The 18292-nt window shown below is 49.5% G+C and overlaps 1 protein-coding gene and 1 long non-coding RNA gene across 3 annotated transcripts in view; one reads left to right on the forward strand and one right to left on the reverse strand.

Moving 5' to 3' along the window:
• Positions 1–18292, forward strand: part of LOC146812896 (uncharacterized) — a 395123-nt gene that overhangs the window by 104980 nt on the left and 271851 nt on the right. The gene's annotated exons all lie outside the window — the stretch shown is intronic.
• The window catches only part of LOC146812897 (ovostatin-like), a 433862-nt gene continuing 427076 nt past the window's right edge, over positions 11507–18292 (reverse strand). Inside the window, exons 36-37 of one of the 2 annotated variants that reach the window (XM_085619962.1) lie at positions 16392–16417; positions 11507–11764 (exon numbers count right to left, since the gene is read on the reverse strand). In XM_085619962.1, coding sequence (XP_085476088.1) covers positions 11723–11764; positions 16392–16417 — 68 coding nt within the window. In that variant the 3' untranslated portion in view covers positions 11507–11722. The remainder of the gene's footprint in view (positions 11765–16391; positions 16418–18292) is intronic. The other variant, XM_085619963.1, reaches the window with a different exon arrangement.

An 18292-nucleotide genomic window follows, 5' to 3' on the forward strand; every position in this document is an offset into this window, starting at 1 on the left:
AGGGGGTGGGTCAGGGCTTCGGCTGAAGTCTTGTGTGGGGGCGCAGCATATTCAATGTCATAGGGTGCACTTTCTCTGTGTGTGCCCGTCGCACCTGTTTCAACGCGTGCCGTGGCGCAAATAGGGAAAGTGCGCCCCTATGTGTAATAGGGTCTCAGGAGGACCACAGAACATGCATGACCTTTTAAAAGACTGAGATGAGCATAGTATTGGCAGGCGGGGACTAAGACTCTGGAGGTAATGCCATCAATCTGGGGAGCATGCCACTTCAAGGAGAAAGAAAGAATTGCATTGGAATCTAGGCCAGTTGGGGTATCACAGAAAATGGCTTTCTTGTACCTAATGAGCTTCCACTAAATGCAACAAGGGTACCTGAAACACCAGGAACTTCATTGGTGAACACAGGGAACGCAGGAACATAATGGGACTGTTTGAGTACCTCAGTCACATTGTCTTTGGACGAACGCAGGAAGAATGAACAGAAGTTCCTGAACGTTATGGACCAGTTGATGGAGAAAGACCTCAATCTAACCCCGAGCAATTGCCAGTTCTCTTCCAGGGGATCCTCATTAATAGTCATAAGCATTAGAATATTCCCGCCCATGTGCGGGATCCCGGAAACAGTATATTATATGTGCCCCACATATATATATCCATACATATATACCTATATGCATACACAAGCAATTACAGCCCATAACACCCTAGAGCTGAACCATGCTGTAAGGAATTTCCACTATACATAAGAAAATAGCATTATAAACATGAGAAACAACATTATAACTTGTTTGGAAACTGTTTTAAAGCTTAGAAAACAGCAGAAATTCTTAGAAAACACTGAAAGCATAGGAAGCTCCCAGGCTGCATTGCAAATACCCAGTCTAAAAAGACTGAAAAGCTAACTAATAGCTGCATAGCAAAAAACTGACACTGTGCCTTTAAGGCACACCTGACCCCCACCTTCCCATCATGCCTCAGGGGTGGCAGTTAGGTTAGTTGTTCTTTCCGGCTCCTTCTGGAAGGATCCTGGCAACAGAGCTCCACTTTTTTCTGAGTTTGTCAGAAAATATTGTCTATTTTTCAACTGTTTTTTCCCTTACTTCGACGTTTTACATCTAAGTCGGTAAGAGGCTGTCTTTTTTAGGCAGTTTTGGGCATTTTTTCCAACTTGAAATGCCTTCTCTTTTCGATCCTTGCCCTGCTTGTGGCAAGAAGAAGGCCAGGACTGACTCTCATAGGGTCTGTATCCTGTGTCTACCGGAGGATCATGATTCCAAGACATGTACTCACTGCCAGAGCCTGTCCAAGAGAACTTTGAAGGACAGAGAGCGAATTCGCATTTATGGCCTGGCACAACCATCCAGAGGCCGATCTCCGGTGAGGAAGGGCTCCAAGAGGCCTAGAGATTCATCTAGGAGCCAGTCCTCTCGTCCTTCCGCCTCAGCGTCAGGCTCGGCGCTGAGGAAAGATGTTCCGGTAGGTCGTGTTTCCAAGAAGAGACTTTCGACAGCGGGCTCGCCGTCGAGAGCAGGTACGTCGTCGACGTCGAAGTCCAGACCGCCATCGTCAACTCGGCGACGATCGTCGTCGAGATCTAGAGCCTCTCCGCCGTCGTCAACCCGGCGACGATCGACGTCGAGAGACACCACCCCTCCGCCGTCGTCAACCCGGCGACGATCGGCGTCGAGGAGCAGGGAACCTCCGCCGTCGTCAACCAGGCGACGATCGGCGTCGAGGAGCAGAGAACCTCCGCCGTCGCCAACCCAGCGGCGATCGGCATCGAGGAGCAGGGAACCTCCGCCGTCGTCATCTCGATGACGATCGGCGTCGAGGAGCATGGACCCTCCGCCGTCGTCAACCAGGCGACGACCGGCGTCGAGGAGTGTCACCCCTCCGTCGTCGAGGGCACGATCCCCTCCGTCGTCGAGGCTCCATCAGCGTTCGACGTCGAGAGAGCAGGATCCTCCGCCGTCGTCATCCAGACGGCGTTCGGCGTCGAGGTTGGCATCCGCATCGACGTCGAGAGTGGCAGCATCCCCGCCGGCGTCCCCACGGTGTTCGGCGTTGAGGGAGAGAGGGCCTCCGTCGTCGGTTTCACATCGCCGTTCGACGTCGAGGCGGCATTCTTCACCCACTGAACATGGCCGCCGGTCCACATCGAGGCGTCGTTTGACGTCGAGAGAAGAGCCCCGGCGAGAAAGAAAGCGACGCCACGGATCGACGTCAAGACCACGTTCGACGTCGAGACAGGCCTCGGACAGGTCGGTGGTCCTGGTGACAGAGTTGGCGTCGCGCCATTCCTCCTCTCACTCAGTGGCATCTCCACGACCGGCAATTCCACAAGAGCCTGCCGGTCAACCCCGTATGTCTTCCCCTCAGACTCAAGGGACCATTTCTCAGTCGCCCAGATGGCTGCTGCCAGCACATCATTGGCAGGACTCAGGGGCTACAAGGAGGCTGCGGGAATACGTCAGTCAAGTGCATGACTCTCCGCTGCAATGGCTGGTGGCGGCTGTGGACAGAGCTAGTCCCCCCAGGCCAGCACGTCAGAAGTCGCCGGACAGCAGGCGACGCAGATCGCGCTCCCCCAGGCGGGAGGGGCGTTCATCCGGATCACGGGCTCGTGATCATCGCCGGGAGCGGAGGACTCCATCATCGTCCTCTTCCTCGTCCACCAGGTCCTCCATCAGGGACTATTCACCCGCGCTATCGGGCAGCCCAGTGTCCAGGGTCTCGCCCATAGACGACATCAACACCTACCAGGAGGTGTTGCAGCGGGGAGCGCAGAAGCTGGGGATTGAGATGTCAGTCCCCCAAGTCACCACGTCGGTGATTTTTGAAACACTTCACCAGAAGTCTGCCTCTCGTCCACTGCTGCCTTTGGTCCCAGGAATCATGGAACCAGTTATGGACACCTTCCTCACCCCGGCGACCGTCAAAGCGGTTCCGGCTCGTATCCTCAAAAAATACAAGCCAGCTACCTCTGACCCCGTCTTCGTGAAGATGGACCCGCCTGCGGACTCTGTAATAGTGGCGGCTGCAAGAAAGGGTCAGACGGCGTCGGCCTCCTCTTCCGTTCCTCCAGATAAGGAGAGCAGAACCCAGGACTCCTGGGGACGCAGGGCCTGCTCTTCCGCGGCGGCGTCCCTCAAAATCTCCAGCGCGGCGGCGCTTTTGGGCAGATACGATAGGGCTCTCTGGGACTCGATGGAGCGATTCAAGTCCAAGCTCCCCAAAGAGGACCAAAAGGACTTTGAAGAGATTGTTACTGAAGGGGCTCTGGTGGCTAATCAGTCGATTAGCACAGCGGCGGACGGTGCGCTACTCTCAGCCCACTCTTACACACACGGCGTGTGTGCCAGGAGGTCGTCCTGGTTGCGGCTGACAGGGCTCAAGCCAGACGCACAGCAACGGATTTTAAACCTCCCGTTCTCTGGCAACTCCCTCTTCGGTACTCACACGGATGAGGAGATGGGGCGCATGAAAACTGAGCTAGACACCCTCAAAGCTGTGGGCTTGGAGAAGAAAAAGGAATTCAAGCGCCGTTTTCGACCCACCCAACGCAAGGGGCCTCAACAGAGGGTTCAAACCCCTCAGTGGTCTCAGAGTAAACGCCAAGGAAAATCGCAGTTTCGAGGCGGAAAGTCCGGCAGGGGCAGAGGTGGACACCAGCAGCAGTCCTCCACTACCACAAGAGGAGGAAAGTCATGAGCTGTGGCTTCCTCTACGACCGTTGCCCACTCCAGTGGGAGGAAGTGCGTCACGACATCTAGCAGAGTGGGACAGCATCACAAAAGATCGCTGGGTGCTGAATATACTGCGAAATGGATATGCGCTACGTTTTCGAGCGCGTCCGAAAGACATCCCGCCAAAAAGGTCCCGTCCTCACCACTTAAAACTGCTCCAAAAGGAGGTGAGGGCCCTTCTGCAAAAACAGGCCATAGAAAAAGTTCCTCCTTCGCAGGTCGGAAAAGGAGTGTACTCCCGGTACTTCCTTGTGCCCAAAAAAGATCAAGAGTACAAGTTTCGGCCGATTCTGGACCTTCGTCTCCTAAACAAAGTCATCGTCAAGGAGAAGTTCCGTATGTTGGCGCTTCACCAAATATGTCCACATCTGCAAGTCGGGGATTGGATGTGTTCGGTGGACCTCCAAGATGCGTACTTTCACATTGCAATCGCGAAACATCACCGCAGGTACCTGCGGTTTGTGGTTGGAAGCAAGCATTATCAGTACAAAGTCCTTCCATTCGGACTCAAGTCAGCTCCGCGAGTCTTCACCAAATGTATGGCAGTGGTGGTGGCCTGCCTACACAAGCAGGGTCTCTTCGTCTACCCTTACTTAGAAGACTGGTTGCTGAAGGCTCCATCCCAGCAGCAGGTGAAGAAAGACTTCCAGACCTGTCTGAGACAGTTGCACGCTCTCGGCCTTCACGTCAACATGGCAAAGTCCGTGCAGCAGCCCACTCAGTCCATCCACTACCTTGGCTCCGTTCTGGACACAAGCGTGGGAAAAGCGTATCCTTCGGGGGAGAGACTGTCGTCAATGAAGAGGAAATGCAGGCTTATGCAGCGGATGCAGAGGCCGTCAGCCCGGCAGGTAGCATCTCTGCTGGGATCCATGGCGTCCTGCATTTTTTCTCATTCCCAACGCCAGACTGCGAATGAGACCTTTGCAGCAAGCTCTGGAGGACCAATGGGATCAGTCCACAGGCCGTTGGGGAGATCGAATCTCTCTCTCCCAGGTGGCGATATCTTCCCTTGCATGGTGGACTCGTCAGGACAATCTGTTGGTGGGAGTCCCGTTTCACCACCCACTTCCGGTGCAATCGGTGGTGACGGATGCATCGCTGCAAGGTTGGGGGGCCCACATGGGGTGCCTCCAAATACAAGGTCGGTGGTCGGCAAAAGAACAGGGCTACCACATAAATATGCTAGAACTTCGGGCAGTCCACCTTGCTCTAAAGGCGTTCCTCCCAGCAATCAAGGCCGACTCAGTCCTGGTGCAGACCGACAACACCACGACCATGTTTTACCTGAGCAAACAGGGCGGGACTCGGTCACGCCCCCTCTCCCTGGATGCACAGGCGATCTGGCACTGGCTGCTCGCCCGGAACCTCTCGGTAGTGGCAGTGCACCTTCCGGGGGAGTTGAATATCAAGGCAGACGCACTCAGCAGGCACTTCGAAGATCAGCCCGACTGGGTGCTGCACGACGACGTGGTGACAGACCTGTTCCGTTGTTGGGGTCGTCCAGAAATCGATCTGTTTGCAGACAACGAAAATTCAAAATGCCACGCCTTCGTGTCCAGATTCCACCGTCCAGGGACCAGGGGGAATGCTCTTTTGATGGACTGGTCAGGGACATTTGCCTACACCTTTCCGCCCCTGCCTCTGATTCCGAAGGTGGTATCCAAGCTGCTCAGATCCGACATGAAGATGATCCTCATAGCTCCGGACTGGCCGCGCCAGTGGTGGTACCCGGACCTTCTCCATCTCTCAGTGCGACCTCACAGGCGACTGCCTTGCAGGCCGGACCTGCTGTCCAAGATGGGCGGGAGGATTCTACATCCCAACCTTCCCTCACTGAACTTAACAGCATGGCTCCTGAGGTCCTGCAATACGGACATTTAGGTCTACCACCTGACTGCATGCATATTCTCAAAGAAGCGAAGCGACCCTCCACGAGAGCGTCTTATGCGTTTAAGTGGAAGAGGTTCTTCATTTGGTGTAGGGAGAATCACCTTGATCCTACAAAGGGGCAGGAGGACGTCATCCTTCCGTACCTCCTTCACTTAGCTAGATCAGGCTTGAAGTATGCATCCATCAGGGTCCATTTGTCTGCCATTACAGCTTACAGGAGGTCTCCCAGTCAACCTTCCTTTTTCCAGATGCAGGTGGTCAAGGACTTCTTGCAGGGTTGTGCAAAGGTTGGTCGCACACTGCTCGTCACACCAGCAAGTTGCCCCAAAGGACTGTGGTAAATGTAGTGGCGACGGCGGGTACGCCTATGCCACGATGTATAAAGAACAGTATGTGTTGCGTTAGCCATCCCTGGACACGTGTTTCGAGGTAGTTGCCTCTCGTCAGCAGGGAGCAGGTCAGTGTAAAGGGGTGCCGTGTGGACTGCCAAAATGTAATTAAAACAGGTAGAGTACCTCTCATGGCGCGCAGGTGCAGGTCCAAGGCTCGTCAGCCCGTTGGCTCAAGGGAGCCGTAATAAATGAATCAGAAGTTGGTCGCACTCTGCTCGTCACACCAGCAAGTTGCCCCAAGGAACTGTGGTCAATGTAGTGGCGACGGCGAGTACGCCTATGCCACGGTGTATGTAGAAAAGTATGTGTTGCATTAGCCATCCCTGGACACGTGTTTCGAGGTAGTTGCCTCTCGTCAGCAGGGAGCAGGTCAGTGTAAAGGGGTGCCGCGTGGACTGCCAAAATGTAATTAAAACAGGTAGAGTACCTCTCATGGCGCGCAGGTGCAGGTCCAAGGCTCGTCAGCCCGTTGGCTCAAGGGAGCCGTAATAAATGAATCAGAAGTTGGTCGCACTCTGCTCGTCACACCAGCAAGTTGCCCCAAGGAACTGTGGTCAATGTAGTGGCGACGGCGAGTACGCCTATGCCACGGTGTATGAGAGGTACTTGACCTGTTTTAATTACATTTTGGCAGTCCACGCGGCACCCCTTTACACTGACCTGCTCCCTGCTGACGAGAGGCAACTACCTCGAAACACGTGTCCAGGGATGGCTAATGCAACACATACTTTTCTACATACACCGTGGCATAGGCGTACTCGCCGTCGCCACTACATTGACCACAGTTCCTTGGGGCAACTTGCTGGTGTGACGAGCAGAGTGCGACCAACTTCTGATTCATTTATTACGGCTCCCTTGAGCCAACGGGCTGACGAGCCTTGGACCTGCACCTGCGCGCCATGAGAGGTACTCTACCTGTTTTAATTACATTTTGGCAGTCCACGCGGCACCCCTTTACACTGACCTGCTCCCTGCTGACGAGAGGCAACTACCTCGAAACACGTGTCCAGGGATGGCTAATGCAACACATACTTTTCTACATACACCGTGGCATAGGCGTACTCGCCGTCGCCACTACATTGACCACAGTTCCTTGGGGCAACTTGCTGGTGTGACGAGCAGAGTGCGACCAACTTCTGATTCATTTATTACGGCTCCCTTGAGCCAACGGGCTGACGAGCCTTGGACCTGCACCTGCGCGCCATGAGAGGTACTCTACCTGTTTTAATTACATTTTGGCAGTCCACGCGGCACCCCTTTACACTGACCTGCTCCCTGCTGACGAGAGGCAACTACCTCGAAACACGTGTCCAGGGATGGCTAATGCAACACATACTTTTCTACATACACCGTGGCATAGGCGTACTCGCCGTCGCCACTACATTGACCACAGTTCCTTGGGGCAACTTGCTGGTGTGACGAGCAGAGTGCGACCAACTTCTGATTCATTTATTACGGCTCCCTTGAGCCAACGGGCTGACGAGCCTTGGACCTGCACCTGCGCGCCATGAGAGGTACTCTACCTGTTTTAGTTACATTTTGGCAGTCCACGCGGCACCCCTTTACACTGACCTGCTCCCTGCTGACGAGAGGCAACTACCTCGAAACACGTGTCCAGGGATGGCTAATGCAACACATACTTTTCTACATACACCGTGGCATAGGCGTACTCGCCGTCGCCACTACATTGACCACAGTTCCTTGGGGCAACTTGCTGGTGTGACGAGCAGAGTGCGACCAACTTCTGATTCATTTATTACGGCTCCCTTGAGCCAACGGGCTGACGAGCCTTGGACCTGCACCTGCGCGCCATGAGAGGTACTCTACCTGTTTTAATTACATTTTGGCAGTCCACGCGGCACCCCTTTACACTGACCTGCTCCCTGCTGACGAGAGGCAACTACCTCGAAACACGTGTCCAGGGATGGCTAATGCAACACATACTTTTCTACATACACCGTGGCATAGGCGTACTCGCCGTCGCCACTACATTGACCACAGTTCCTTGGGGCAACTTGCTGGTGTGACGAGCAGAGTGCGACCAACTTCTGATTCATTTATTACGGCTCCCTTGAGCCAACGGGCTGACGAGCCTTGGACCTGCACCTGCGCGCCATGAGAGGTACTCTACCTGTTTTAATTACATTTTGGCAGTCCACGCGGCACCCCTTTACACTGACCTGCTCCCTGCTGACGAGAGGCAACTACCTCGAAACACGTGTCCAGGGATGGCTAATGCAACACATACTTTTCTACATACACCGTGGCATAGGCGTACTCGCCGTCGCCACTACATTGACCACAGTTCCTTGGGGCAACTTGCTGGTGTGACGAGCAGAGTGCGACCAACTTCTGATTCATTGACTTCTTGCAGGGGTTGAAGAAAGTTTACCCCCCTGTTCGAAACCCTTCTCCTCCGTGGGAGTTGAACTTAGTGTTGTCCAAGTTGATGGGCCCACCTTTTGAGCCGATCCACAGAGCTTCCTTACAGCATCTGTCGTGGAAGGCCGCTTTTCTGGTAGCCATTACATCGGCACGCAGAGTAAGCGAAATCCAGGCTCTCTGTACTAAAGAGCTGTACACAGTTTTTCACCAGCACAAAGTGGTCTTAAGGGCACATCCATCTTTTCTCCCTAAGGTAGTGTCTGATTTTCATATTAATCAGTCCATTTCTCTGCCATCCTTCTTCCCGTATCCAGTGACCCCGGCTGAGCGGTCGCTCCACTCCTTAGACCTCAAGAGGGTACTTAAATTCTACCTGGCAAGTACCAGAGGCATTAGGAAGACGGATCAGCTGTTTGTCAACTATGGCGCCATGAGAACAGGCTTCCCAGCAGCTAAGCGATCCATTTCCAGATGCATTGTTTCCTGCATTACCCTAGCCTACCAGCTGGCGAAAAGGCCCTTACCTTTGGCCCCTAAGGCTCATTCTACTAGGGGGAAAGTGGCCACAGTAGCTTTCTTGCATGACGTTCCAATGGCAGAGATCTGCAAGGCGGCCACTTGGAAATCGGTTCACACCTTTACCAGGCACTACTGCCTCGAATCCGATTCCAGGGCGGATGCCCAAGTAGGCCAAGCCTCCTTGAGGAACCTGTTTGGGTAGCGGGGTCTATCTAAACTTACTGTTCCTTCTCTGTTTTTTCTTTCCTTTGCCCGCAGGGGAATGAGGTGAGGCTCGCTATTCTATTCTAATGCTTATGACTATTGATGAGGATCCCCTGGAAGAGAAGGATTAGTTACTTACCTGTAATCCTAGTTCTCTTCCAGGGGTATCCTCATCAAAGTCATAAGCAACCCTCCCGCCTCCCCGGGCAAAGGTGTGATAGTTTGCAGAGGTTATTATTTCTTTGTGCCATGACTTTTCAGTCTCCGCAAAGAACAACTAACCTAACTGCCACCCCTGAGGCATGATGGGAAGGTGGGGGTCAGGCGTGCCTTAAAGGCACTATGTCAGTTTTTTGCTATGCAGCTATTAGTTAGCTTTTCAGTCTTTTTAGACTGGGTATTTGCAATGCAGCCTGGGAGCTTCCTATGCTTTCAGTGTTTTCTAAGAATTTCTGCTGTTTTCTAAGCATTAAAACAGTTTCCAAACAAGTTATAATGTTGTTTCTCATGTTTATAATGCTATTTTCTTATGTATAGTGGAAATTCCTTACAGCATGGTTCAGCTCTAGGGTGTTATGGGCTGCAATTGCTTGTGTATACATATAGGTATATATGTATGTATATATATATATGTGGGGCACATATAATATACTGTTTCCGGGATCCCGCACATGGGCGGGAATATTCTAATGCTTATGACTTTGATGAGGATACCCCTGGAAGAGAACTAGGATTACAGGTAAGTAACTAATCCTTCTGCCCCATGAGTGTGAAATATTTCTGCTAGATTGTCCCTGAGTACAAAATACAAGTGGAACCAGCACCTGGCCACCTCCACCCACTCTCAAAGAGCTACAGAACTTTCTGTGGTTCTGAAACTACTAGCTTTTTTGCATCAAGATTTGCCAAGATGTGGAGGCACCATTGAATTTTTGAAGGGTACTCACCAATGAAGAAAAACAAAAACTGATGTGACATCCTACAAGAAGGTCCAGTTGGGTGGTTTACTGGGAAGAGACCTACCACACACACATACACACACATGCAAACAACCATAAAGTTAACTGCATCAGTTTTTGACCCAAGTCAGTCTACCACCTGTACATCGACACTAGCATCAACGTGGTTGGGCTGTCGCATCAAAAGAATTGTAATTTAAAATCCTCTTTAATGGTAAAGTCGAATTTTAAGTCACAATTCTGATTATGGCACTTTTGGAAAGCTGGCGTTTTCTTTTCCAAGCCATTTGGTGCCTGCAGCCTGTGTTCTGGGTCACATGACGGTGATTAGAGTTGTAGTTGGCCGTTGTGTATTCTTTCAAAGCAGTGAGACAAAGGGTAACTAGGTGTTGGCAGGATGGGTCACTCGAAAAGTAAGAGAGGCGGAGCTATTCCCTTTCCCACTTACATTTCAAAGGGGCTGCCTACAGCACTCTACTCATGCACTCTAGCACTCCACTCACACTCTCCACTCATGCGCTACACTCACACTCAGCTCATACACTTTACCAAGCTACCATCTCAATGAATGTTCTTCAGGACTATTCCTATTCAACCCTTTCACCCATTGAAAAGTAAAATAGCTCTTCGAAGCCTGCAAAATAAAACATGTGCTTTTGCAAGAACCTGTGCATAGTGAGTAATAGCTAGGAAATGCATTAGAAGTGTGAGCCCCACATAGCACCAGTTTGGCCTCTTTGGCTGGAGGAGCCAAGGGGATGAAGCAAGACTTCCCCTTCACCTTGCGAAGCTCAAAGACGGCCATCGACTGTGGTGGGTGTTAGGTTTGGAATGAGAGGCTCTTGGAGCATGCTGGAGGACAGGGGAGCTCAGGAAATAGTAAAACTCGCTTCTAACAAGGTGTGTCCCACATAAGTCCAGGAAGGCTGGAGACAGGCGTGTGTTTTCATGGTATCAACTTGAGCTCAATTAACATACAATGAATTTCAATGGAAATAATAGTTAGCAACTAGCCTGAAATTATGACATAGATCCGGCCCTTCTTGCACTTGTTGGACACCCCCATCGTATATCATGTAACCACTCCAGGTTTGAAAACATGGGTAGCGGGGTACAACAGTGAGTTGTGAGAGATCATCATCCAAACTTAACATGTGAACTCATCATAACTTCATGCCTAAGACCTTTTTGAAATTGACAAACAACTTGTGCAAACATTTTCATTGCTGGTAGAGGTGGTCACAGTTCAGTTCAATCAAGATACCAATGATACTCTGACTTTTCCCTAGTGACCACAACTAATTACTTCTGAGATGAGTGCAGACTTTGCTTCTCCCAGCTGTGTGTGCATTGCACACATCTCACAACCCAGGTGACCATACACCCTTGTCAATGAGGCAAAACATGCTTTAGTTTGATAAGATTTTATTTGTTGCAAAAGATCACAGGTTAACACCCCATGGATGATTATTAAGTATTCCTGCAATTTCGGAAAAACAACATCCAAGCTGTCAATCATGACGGATCCATATGAGGAAGGCAATAAGCATGGAGGGCACGCGGTCAAGAGGGCATGCTTGGCTCTTTCAGGCAAGGCTGATGGCTTCTTCATTTATTTGTGCTTCTAGCAGTTTGGATTAGTCTCTTGTGACTTCTTCGCACTAGGCTGGAAAGGAACCATAAACAGACATTAGGGGGAGAGCAGTAAAACTGAATTTATTTCATTCGCGTTGTTGGATGTAGGTTGCTTGTTTGATCATCAAGTGCTTGAAGTTTGGCAGGCAGCCCTCAAAGAACTTAAGTGGAATGCTAGAGAAAGTTTTATAAAGAGTTGGACCTCTGTTAGCAGTAGAGTAATTTATGTAGGTTCATTACACTATTGACAGGGATATCCAGAGACATGTCACCTACAGCAAGGCAACTCATACTATACATATAGACCTGCATCTTAAAGTATAGATGATGGGCAGAACCATGTGCTTTGAACTAAAACACCTGGGCCGGATTATACAAGTCCTCCGGGGCACAACGGGTGTTTATGCCCGCTTTGCACGCCCCCGGGGGCACTTTGGAATTACAGATGGGGCTGCAGATGCTTGTGCGCCCCTTCCGTAATACAGATAGCGCTGGCGCACATAAAGCATCAGCGATACCTTCAGGGGTATTCCCTCATTTGCTTTTGGGCTTGCCCCATACAACCGAGGGAATCCCTTTGCCTCTACATCCATGCTGTTTTACAGATGTGAGCAAAAGACACACAATTGATGGACGGAATGCAGAACAAATCAAAACATTCACCCCCAGGCAAGAGATCTGGTTAAATCCATCATTCTTTTGCTCACCATGCCACCCCAGTTTAGACCTGGCATTATGCAAATCAGACTTGACCCTGTGCCTCATGTGAACACTCCAGCCCAAACTGCCAAGCCGGGTCCTCTCTGGAGCGCAAACAAGCAACCTAGGATCGGTTTTGGGGTTTCACCCCTCTTCAGCCAGGATAGCTTGATTCCAGTGGCACAGTGAGCCCAGGATCCACGTCTGGGCATACCTGGCACACTTAGGACGAGAAAGCAAAAGACACACAATTGATGGATGGAATGCAGAACAAATCAAAACATTCACCCCTAGTCAAGAGATCTGGGTTAAATCCATAATTCTTTTGCTCACCATGCCTACCCAGTTTAGACCTGGCCATATGCAATTCAGTCTTGACCCTGTGCCTCATGGGAACAGTCCAGCCTGAACTGCCAAGCCAGGTCATCCCTGGACCGGAAACAAGCATCCTAGGACTGGTTTTGGGGTTTCACCCATCTTCAGCCAGGATAGCTTGATTACAGTGGCACAGTGAGCCCAGGACCCATATCTGGGCATACCTGGCGCACTCAGGGCGAGAAAGCAAAAGACACAAAATTGATGGATGGAATGCAGAACAAATCAAAACATTCACCCATTGTCAAGAGATCTGGGTTAAATCCATCATTCTTTTGCTCACCATGCCACCCCAGTTTAGACCTGGCCATATGCAAATCAGTCTTGACCCTGTGCCTCATGGGAACAGTCCAGCCCGAATTGCCGAGCCAGGTCCTCCCTGGACCGGAAACAAGCATCCTAGGACCGGTTTCGTGGTTTCACCCCTCTTCAGCCAGAATAGCTTGATTCCAGTGGCACAGTGAGCCCAGGACCTACGTCTGGGCATACCTGGCGCACTTAGGGTGAGAAAGCAAAAGACACACAATTGATGGACGGAATGCAGAACAACTTAAAACATTCACTCCCAGTCATGAGATCTGGGTTAAATCCATCATTCTTTTGCTCACAATGCCACCCCAGTTTAAACCTGGCCATATGCAAATCAGTCTTGACCCTGTGCCTCATGGGAACAGTCAGGCCCGAACTGCCAAGACAGGTCCTCCCTGAACCTCAAACAAGCATCCTAGGACCGGTTTCAGGGTTTCACCCCTCTTCAGCCAGGATACCTTGATTCCAGTGGCACAGTGAGCCCAGTACCCACATCTGGGCATACCTGGCGCACATAGGGTGAGCAGGCAAAAGACACACAATTGATGGACGGAATACAGAACAAATCAATACATTCACCCCCAGTCAAGTGATCTGGGTTACATCCATCATTCTTTTGTTCACCATGCCACCTCAGTTTAGACCTGGCCATATGCAAATCAGTCTTGACCATGTGCCTCATGGGAACAGTCCAGCCCGAACTGCCAAGTCAGGTCCTCCCTGGACTGGAAACAAGCATCCTATGACCGGTTTCGGGGTTTCACCCCTCTTCAGCCAGGATAGCTTAATTCCAGTGGCACAGTGAGCCCAGGACCCACGTCTGGGCATACCAGGTGCACTTAAGTTGAGAAAGCAAAAGACACACAATTGATGGACGGAATGCAGAACAAATCAAAACATTCACCCCCAGTCACGAGAGCTGGGTCAAATCCATCATTCTTTTGCTCACCATGCCACCCCAGTTTAGACCTGGCCATATGCAAATCAGTCTTGACCCTGTGTATCTTCAGAGGGCGTTCCCTCATTTGATTGTGGGCCTGCCCCATACAAATGAGGGAATCCCTTTGCCTCTACGTCCGTGCCGTTTTACAGAAGTGGGCACAGAGCCAAAGAAGCTCTCAAGAGGTGCACTGACAATGTGCCACCTGATGGCAGTCCTCTGGAAGGGAAATGGGGGTCCCATGGACCCCCAGACTGCCCCAAGAAGGCGGATGCAGTGGCTCATTGCACCCACCTGCAAGGGGATCTCTATTCCTTCTTCAAAGTGCAGGAAGGTTGCCGCCTACACTGTGAATATGTGGAGCGACTTCAAACGAGCAGCTCCATTTTTCACATAAATGCGCTGCCCCCAGGGCAGCATGAGTTTACGGCTGGGGCAGAGCATTTATCATAATACGGTGCATTTGCCTTCATTGCGCCGGGTACACCTTTTAGAAGGTTTGCCCAAAGCAATGAAGGAAAATCTGCCGCATGTGTAATACGGACAATGAAATAATAATAATAGTGGAAAATGAAAAATTAGACTGAGTTACAAATCATAATTATACACAAGAACAAAATAATCCACAGTGGTCAATGGAAAACTACACAGAAAGCAATGTCTTTAGGTGACAATATAGAAATGTACACATAGAACTAAATCATCTACAGTGGCCAATGAAGAATTACATCCAGAGCGACAAATCAGAACCATACACATAGAACTAAATCATCTCTAGTGGCCGACGCAGAACTACATATAGAGCGACAAATCAGCGACATACACAGACTACTAAATCAATTACAATGGACAACAAAGCACTACATACAGATCGACAGATCAGCACCATATTCAGAGAACTAAATCCTCTACAGTGTCCAACGAAGAACTACATACAGAGCGAGAAATCAGCGCCATACACATAGAACTAAATTATCTACAGTGGCCAAGAATAACTACATACTGAGCGATGAATCAGCGCTATACACAGAGAACTAAATCATCTACAGCGGCCAACAAAGACCTACTTACAGAACAACAAATCAGCGCCATACACAGAGAACTAAATCTTCTCTACTGGACAATGAAAAACTACATAGAGAGCCTCGTCTTTTGGCGACAATAAAGAACAGTACCATCGAACTAATTCATGAGCCGTGGGAAAAGAAATATTCAGAAAACCTTGTCTTCAGGTGACCAAGAACCGTACACATAGAACTAAATAATCTATAGAGGACAATGAAGAACTAGACAGAAAGCCGCATCTTTAGGTGGCAATAAGGAACAATACACATAGAACTAACGGGCATATTAGCAAGGAATTGCGATATTTATCGCAAAACGTGCTTAGCACGTTTATGGTTATCGCTGCCTATCGCTGGATATGTTAGCGGAGAAAACATGCTATTAGCAAAGTTTATCTCCATTGTGCTAATATATCCAGCGATAGCGGTGAAATACTTGAATATCGCTGGAAATCCAGCGATATTCAGGCATTAACGCCAGTGGGGATTTAACCTGACAATCCACCTCCCATTGAAGACACAGGTAAGTAATGTTTGTAGCAGGTGTTAGATTCTGGCAATAATCGCTCTTAGCGCGACTTTTTTTATCGCAAAGCCTGCGTTGCTAATAGGCAATAGCTGTGTTAGCGACTGCTTTCAGTCGCTAACAGTTTGGGTACCCTCACTTTGCATGTCCTTAGCGATAAATATTGCTGACATGCAAAGCAGACCCCAAACCGGTCGCTATCGCCTGAGAGCTGTCGCTAACTGCTAAAACGGCAATAAAGCCCTTGCTAATATGCACCTAAATCACCTATGGAGGCCAATGAAGACCTACACAAAGAGAGACATAATTAAGTTACAATACAGAATCATACATTAGAGAACTAAGGGGCATATTATCAAGGAAACGCGATAAATATCGCATTTCCCGCTTTGCGCGATTCTGTTTAACGCCGCGTATCGCCGGATTTAATCGCTGAGATATCGCATTATTATCAAGGCATATCTCCACGGTGATTAAATCCAGCGATAGTGGCTTGAAACAGAATAGTAATAATATCGCCCCTTTGGCGGCAAAAAGTGCAGCTAAAGCGGCGATATTGCCCTTGATAATTGCCCCTAAGTCTTTCAGGTACAGAAGGTCACTGTAATGCCAATGATTAGGCACCTCCATAAAGTAGGCATTACACAGTGCCACGCAGCCAGTTGAAGCACGCCACTGATACACGGGCTTCCACACACGTCATTGCCAGCCATGCTGGAGTCCCAAAAGACATAGCAGTCATTACCTGGGTCTGAAGCTTGGGAGCCATCCCTAGAGGGGCAAAAACAGGAGAGAAATGCAAGTCATCGCAGCACTGGAAAACACATTTAAGTTCTCTGAAGTGAAAGCGACTGGCCTAGACCACAGCTTGCCCGAAAGTCATCGATTTATTCAGGGGAGAGATCAAGCCCATTGAACCAAGAACCCCCCTCGCCCCGGACCGACTTCTCCCATCTCGCAAATCTCTCCAAGTTAACCAACCAGCAGCAAAACTGCTCCGCCATTGTCTCGCATCAAAAATTCTGCCCATCCTGTACATGCATCCTGCCAGCTTGGAAAGGAACTTTCACGGGTAGCGACGCTAATATCAAGCTCAGTTTTACAACAGAATAAATCTTAAAAATTGCATGTTAAAACACTTTGGGGCATATTAACAACGGCTAGCGATAATCATCACTGGCCGTGCTTAGCGATAATTATATTATCGCAGGCTATCTCTGGTATTTATCGCCCTGGTAGCACATAATTACCAACGCATTACTCCAGGGCAATAAAAATTCCAGAGATAGCGAGGTTATCGCCCTTCTGCAGGGAACATCACTGGTTTTCCAGCGATGTTCCCTGCAAAACGGTGATAACCTTGCTGATACGACCCACAGGGTCGTATCAGCATAATCCACCCCCTTTGTTAGGGATGGCTAAGTCAGGATTTTAGCAGACGTTAGATTTTGGCGAAATCATGTGGACTGCCTTGTAAATATTGCGATGTAAACAGCAGTGATATTTGCAAGGTAGTCCATCGGGGGTACGCCCAGTTATGCCCACTTTGCATCTCATTGGAAATAGGGCGCTGGTTTTATCTCTGCTTTTTTGGCTTTGTAAGCCAAAAAAGCGGAGATAAAGCCCTTGTAAATATGTGCTGTTGTCTATTTGTTGCACTTAAAATTCAACTGATTTACCATTTAATATGGAAAATGTTACTTATAGTGTAAGCATCTGCTCATTTATAGGGTGTAGTGCTGTATATTCACATGCTTTGCATACTCCTGCCATCTAGTGTTGGGGCCTGGCATTTGCAACTTTTTTTATTTTAAGAAGTTTGAATCAGAAGACATTTTTGGCCATATTATCAAGAAGGGCGATAACATTATCGGCGCTTTAGCGCCAGGAAACTACAGCTAAAGCGGCGATAAGGGGATTGATAATATGCCCTACAGAATTCCAATAGAAGCCCAGGTTCTGGTGTGAAGGACATCAAACCTGGGCTTCTATTGGAATTATCGCCTTTCTTGATAATATGGCCCTCTGTCTCCTTTTTTTAGTCCAGAGTGCATCAGCACACAGGCTCCATCTCAGATTGTTTTCTGCTCAGCATGTAAGCAGTGTAAGCAGAGTATTTTCGTCGAAGCCAGGGTGTACTCTGCATAATAAAGTGAATACATGAAAAGACCTAGAAAACATTTGTGATCAGCACTGGCTTCCAGGGAGGTGGGAAGGTGCATATGAATCAACAGCACTACACGCTGTGAACAGAAGGCTACAAGGTTAAGTAAACTTTCCCAGTTGTAGCTTGTGTGGCTGTAGATGCACATGCTCTGCATAGACTATAACGTTGCCCCTCTCGAAAGCGGTGGCTAGATAGCCGAGGATGCAGTGTTTAAAATAATGTTCTTAATAGAGCTTGGGCAACGAAGGCATTTTGGCATATTAACACATACACACAGTAGTGCTTGATAAAAGTTTGAGACCATGACAAAGTGGAATTATGCCTTTCAGGTACAGACGGTCACTGTAACGCTAATGATTAGACACCTCCATACAGTAGGCATTGCACAGCACAGTGCCATGCAGCCAGTCGGAGCACATCACTGATACCGGGATTCCTCACACATTTCAGTGCCACCTATGCCGGAGTCCCAAAACACA

The sequence above is a fragment of the Triturus cristatus genome, chromosome 7 (assembly GCF_964204655.1).
Source record: "Triturus cristatus chromosome 7, aTriCri1.1, whole genome shotgun sequence".
Lineage (NCBI taxonomy): Eukaryota > Metazoa > Chordata > Amphibia > Caudata > Salamandridae > Triturus > Triturus cristatus.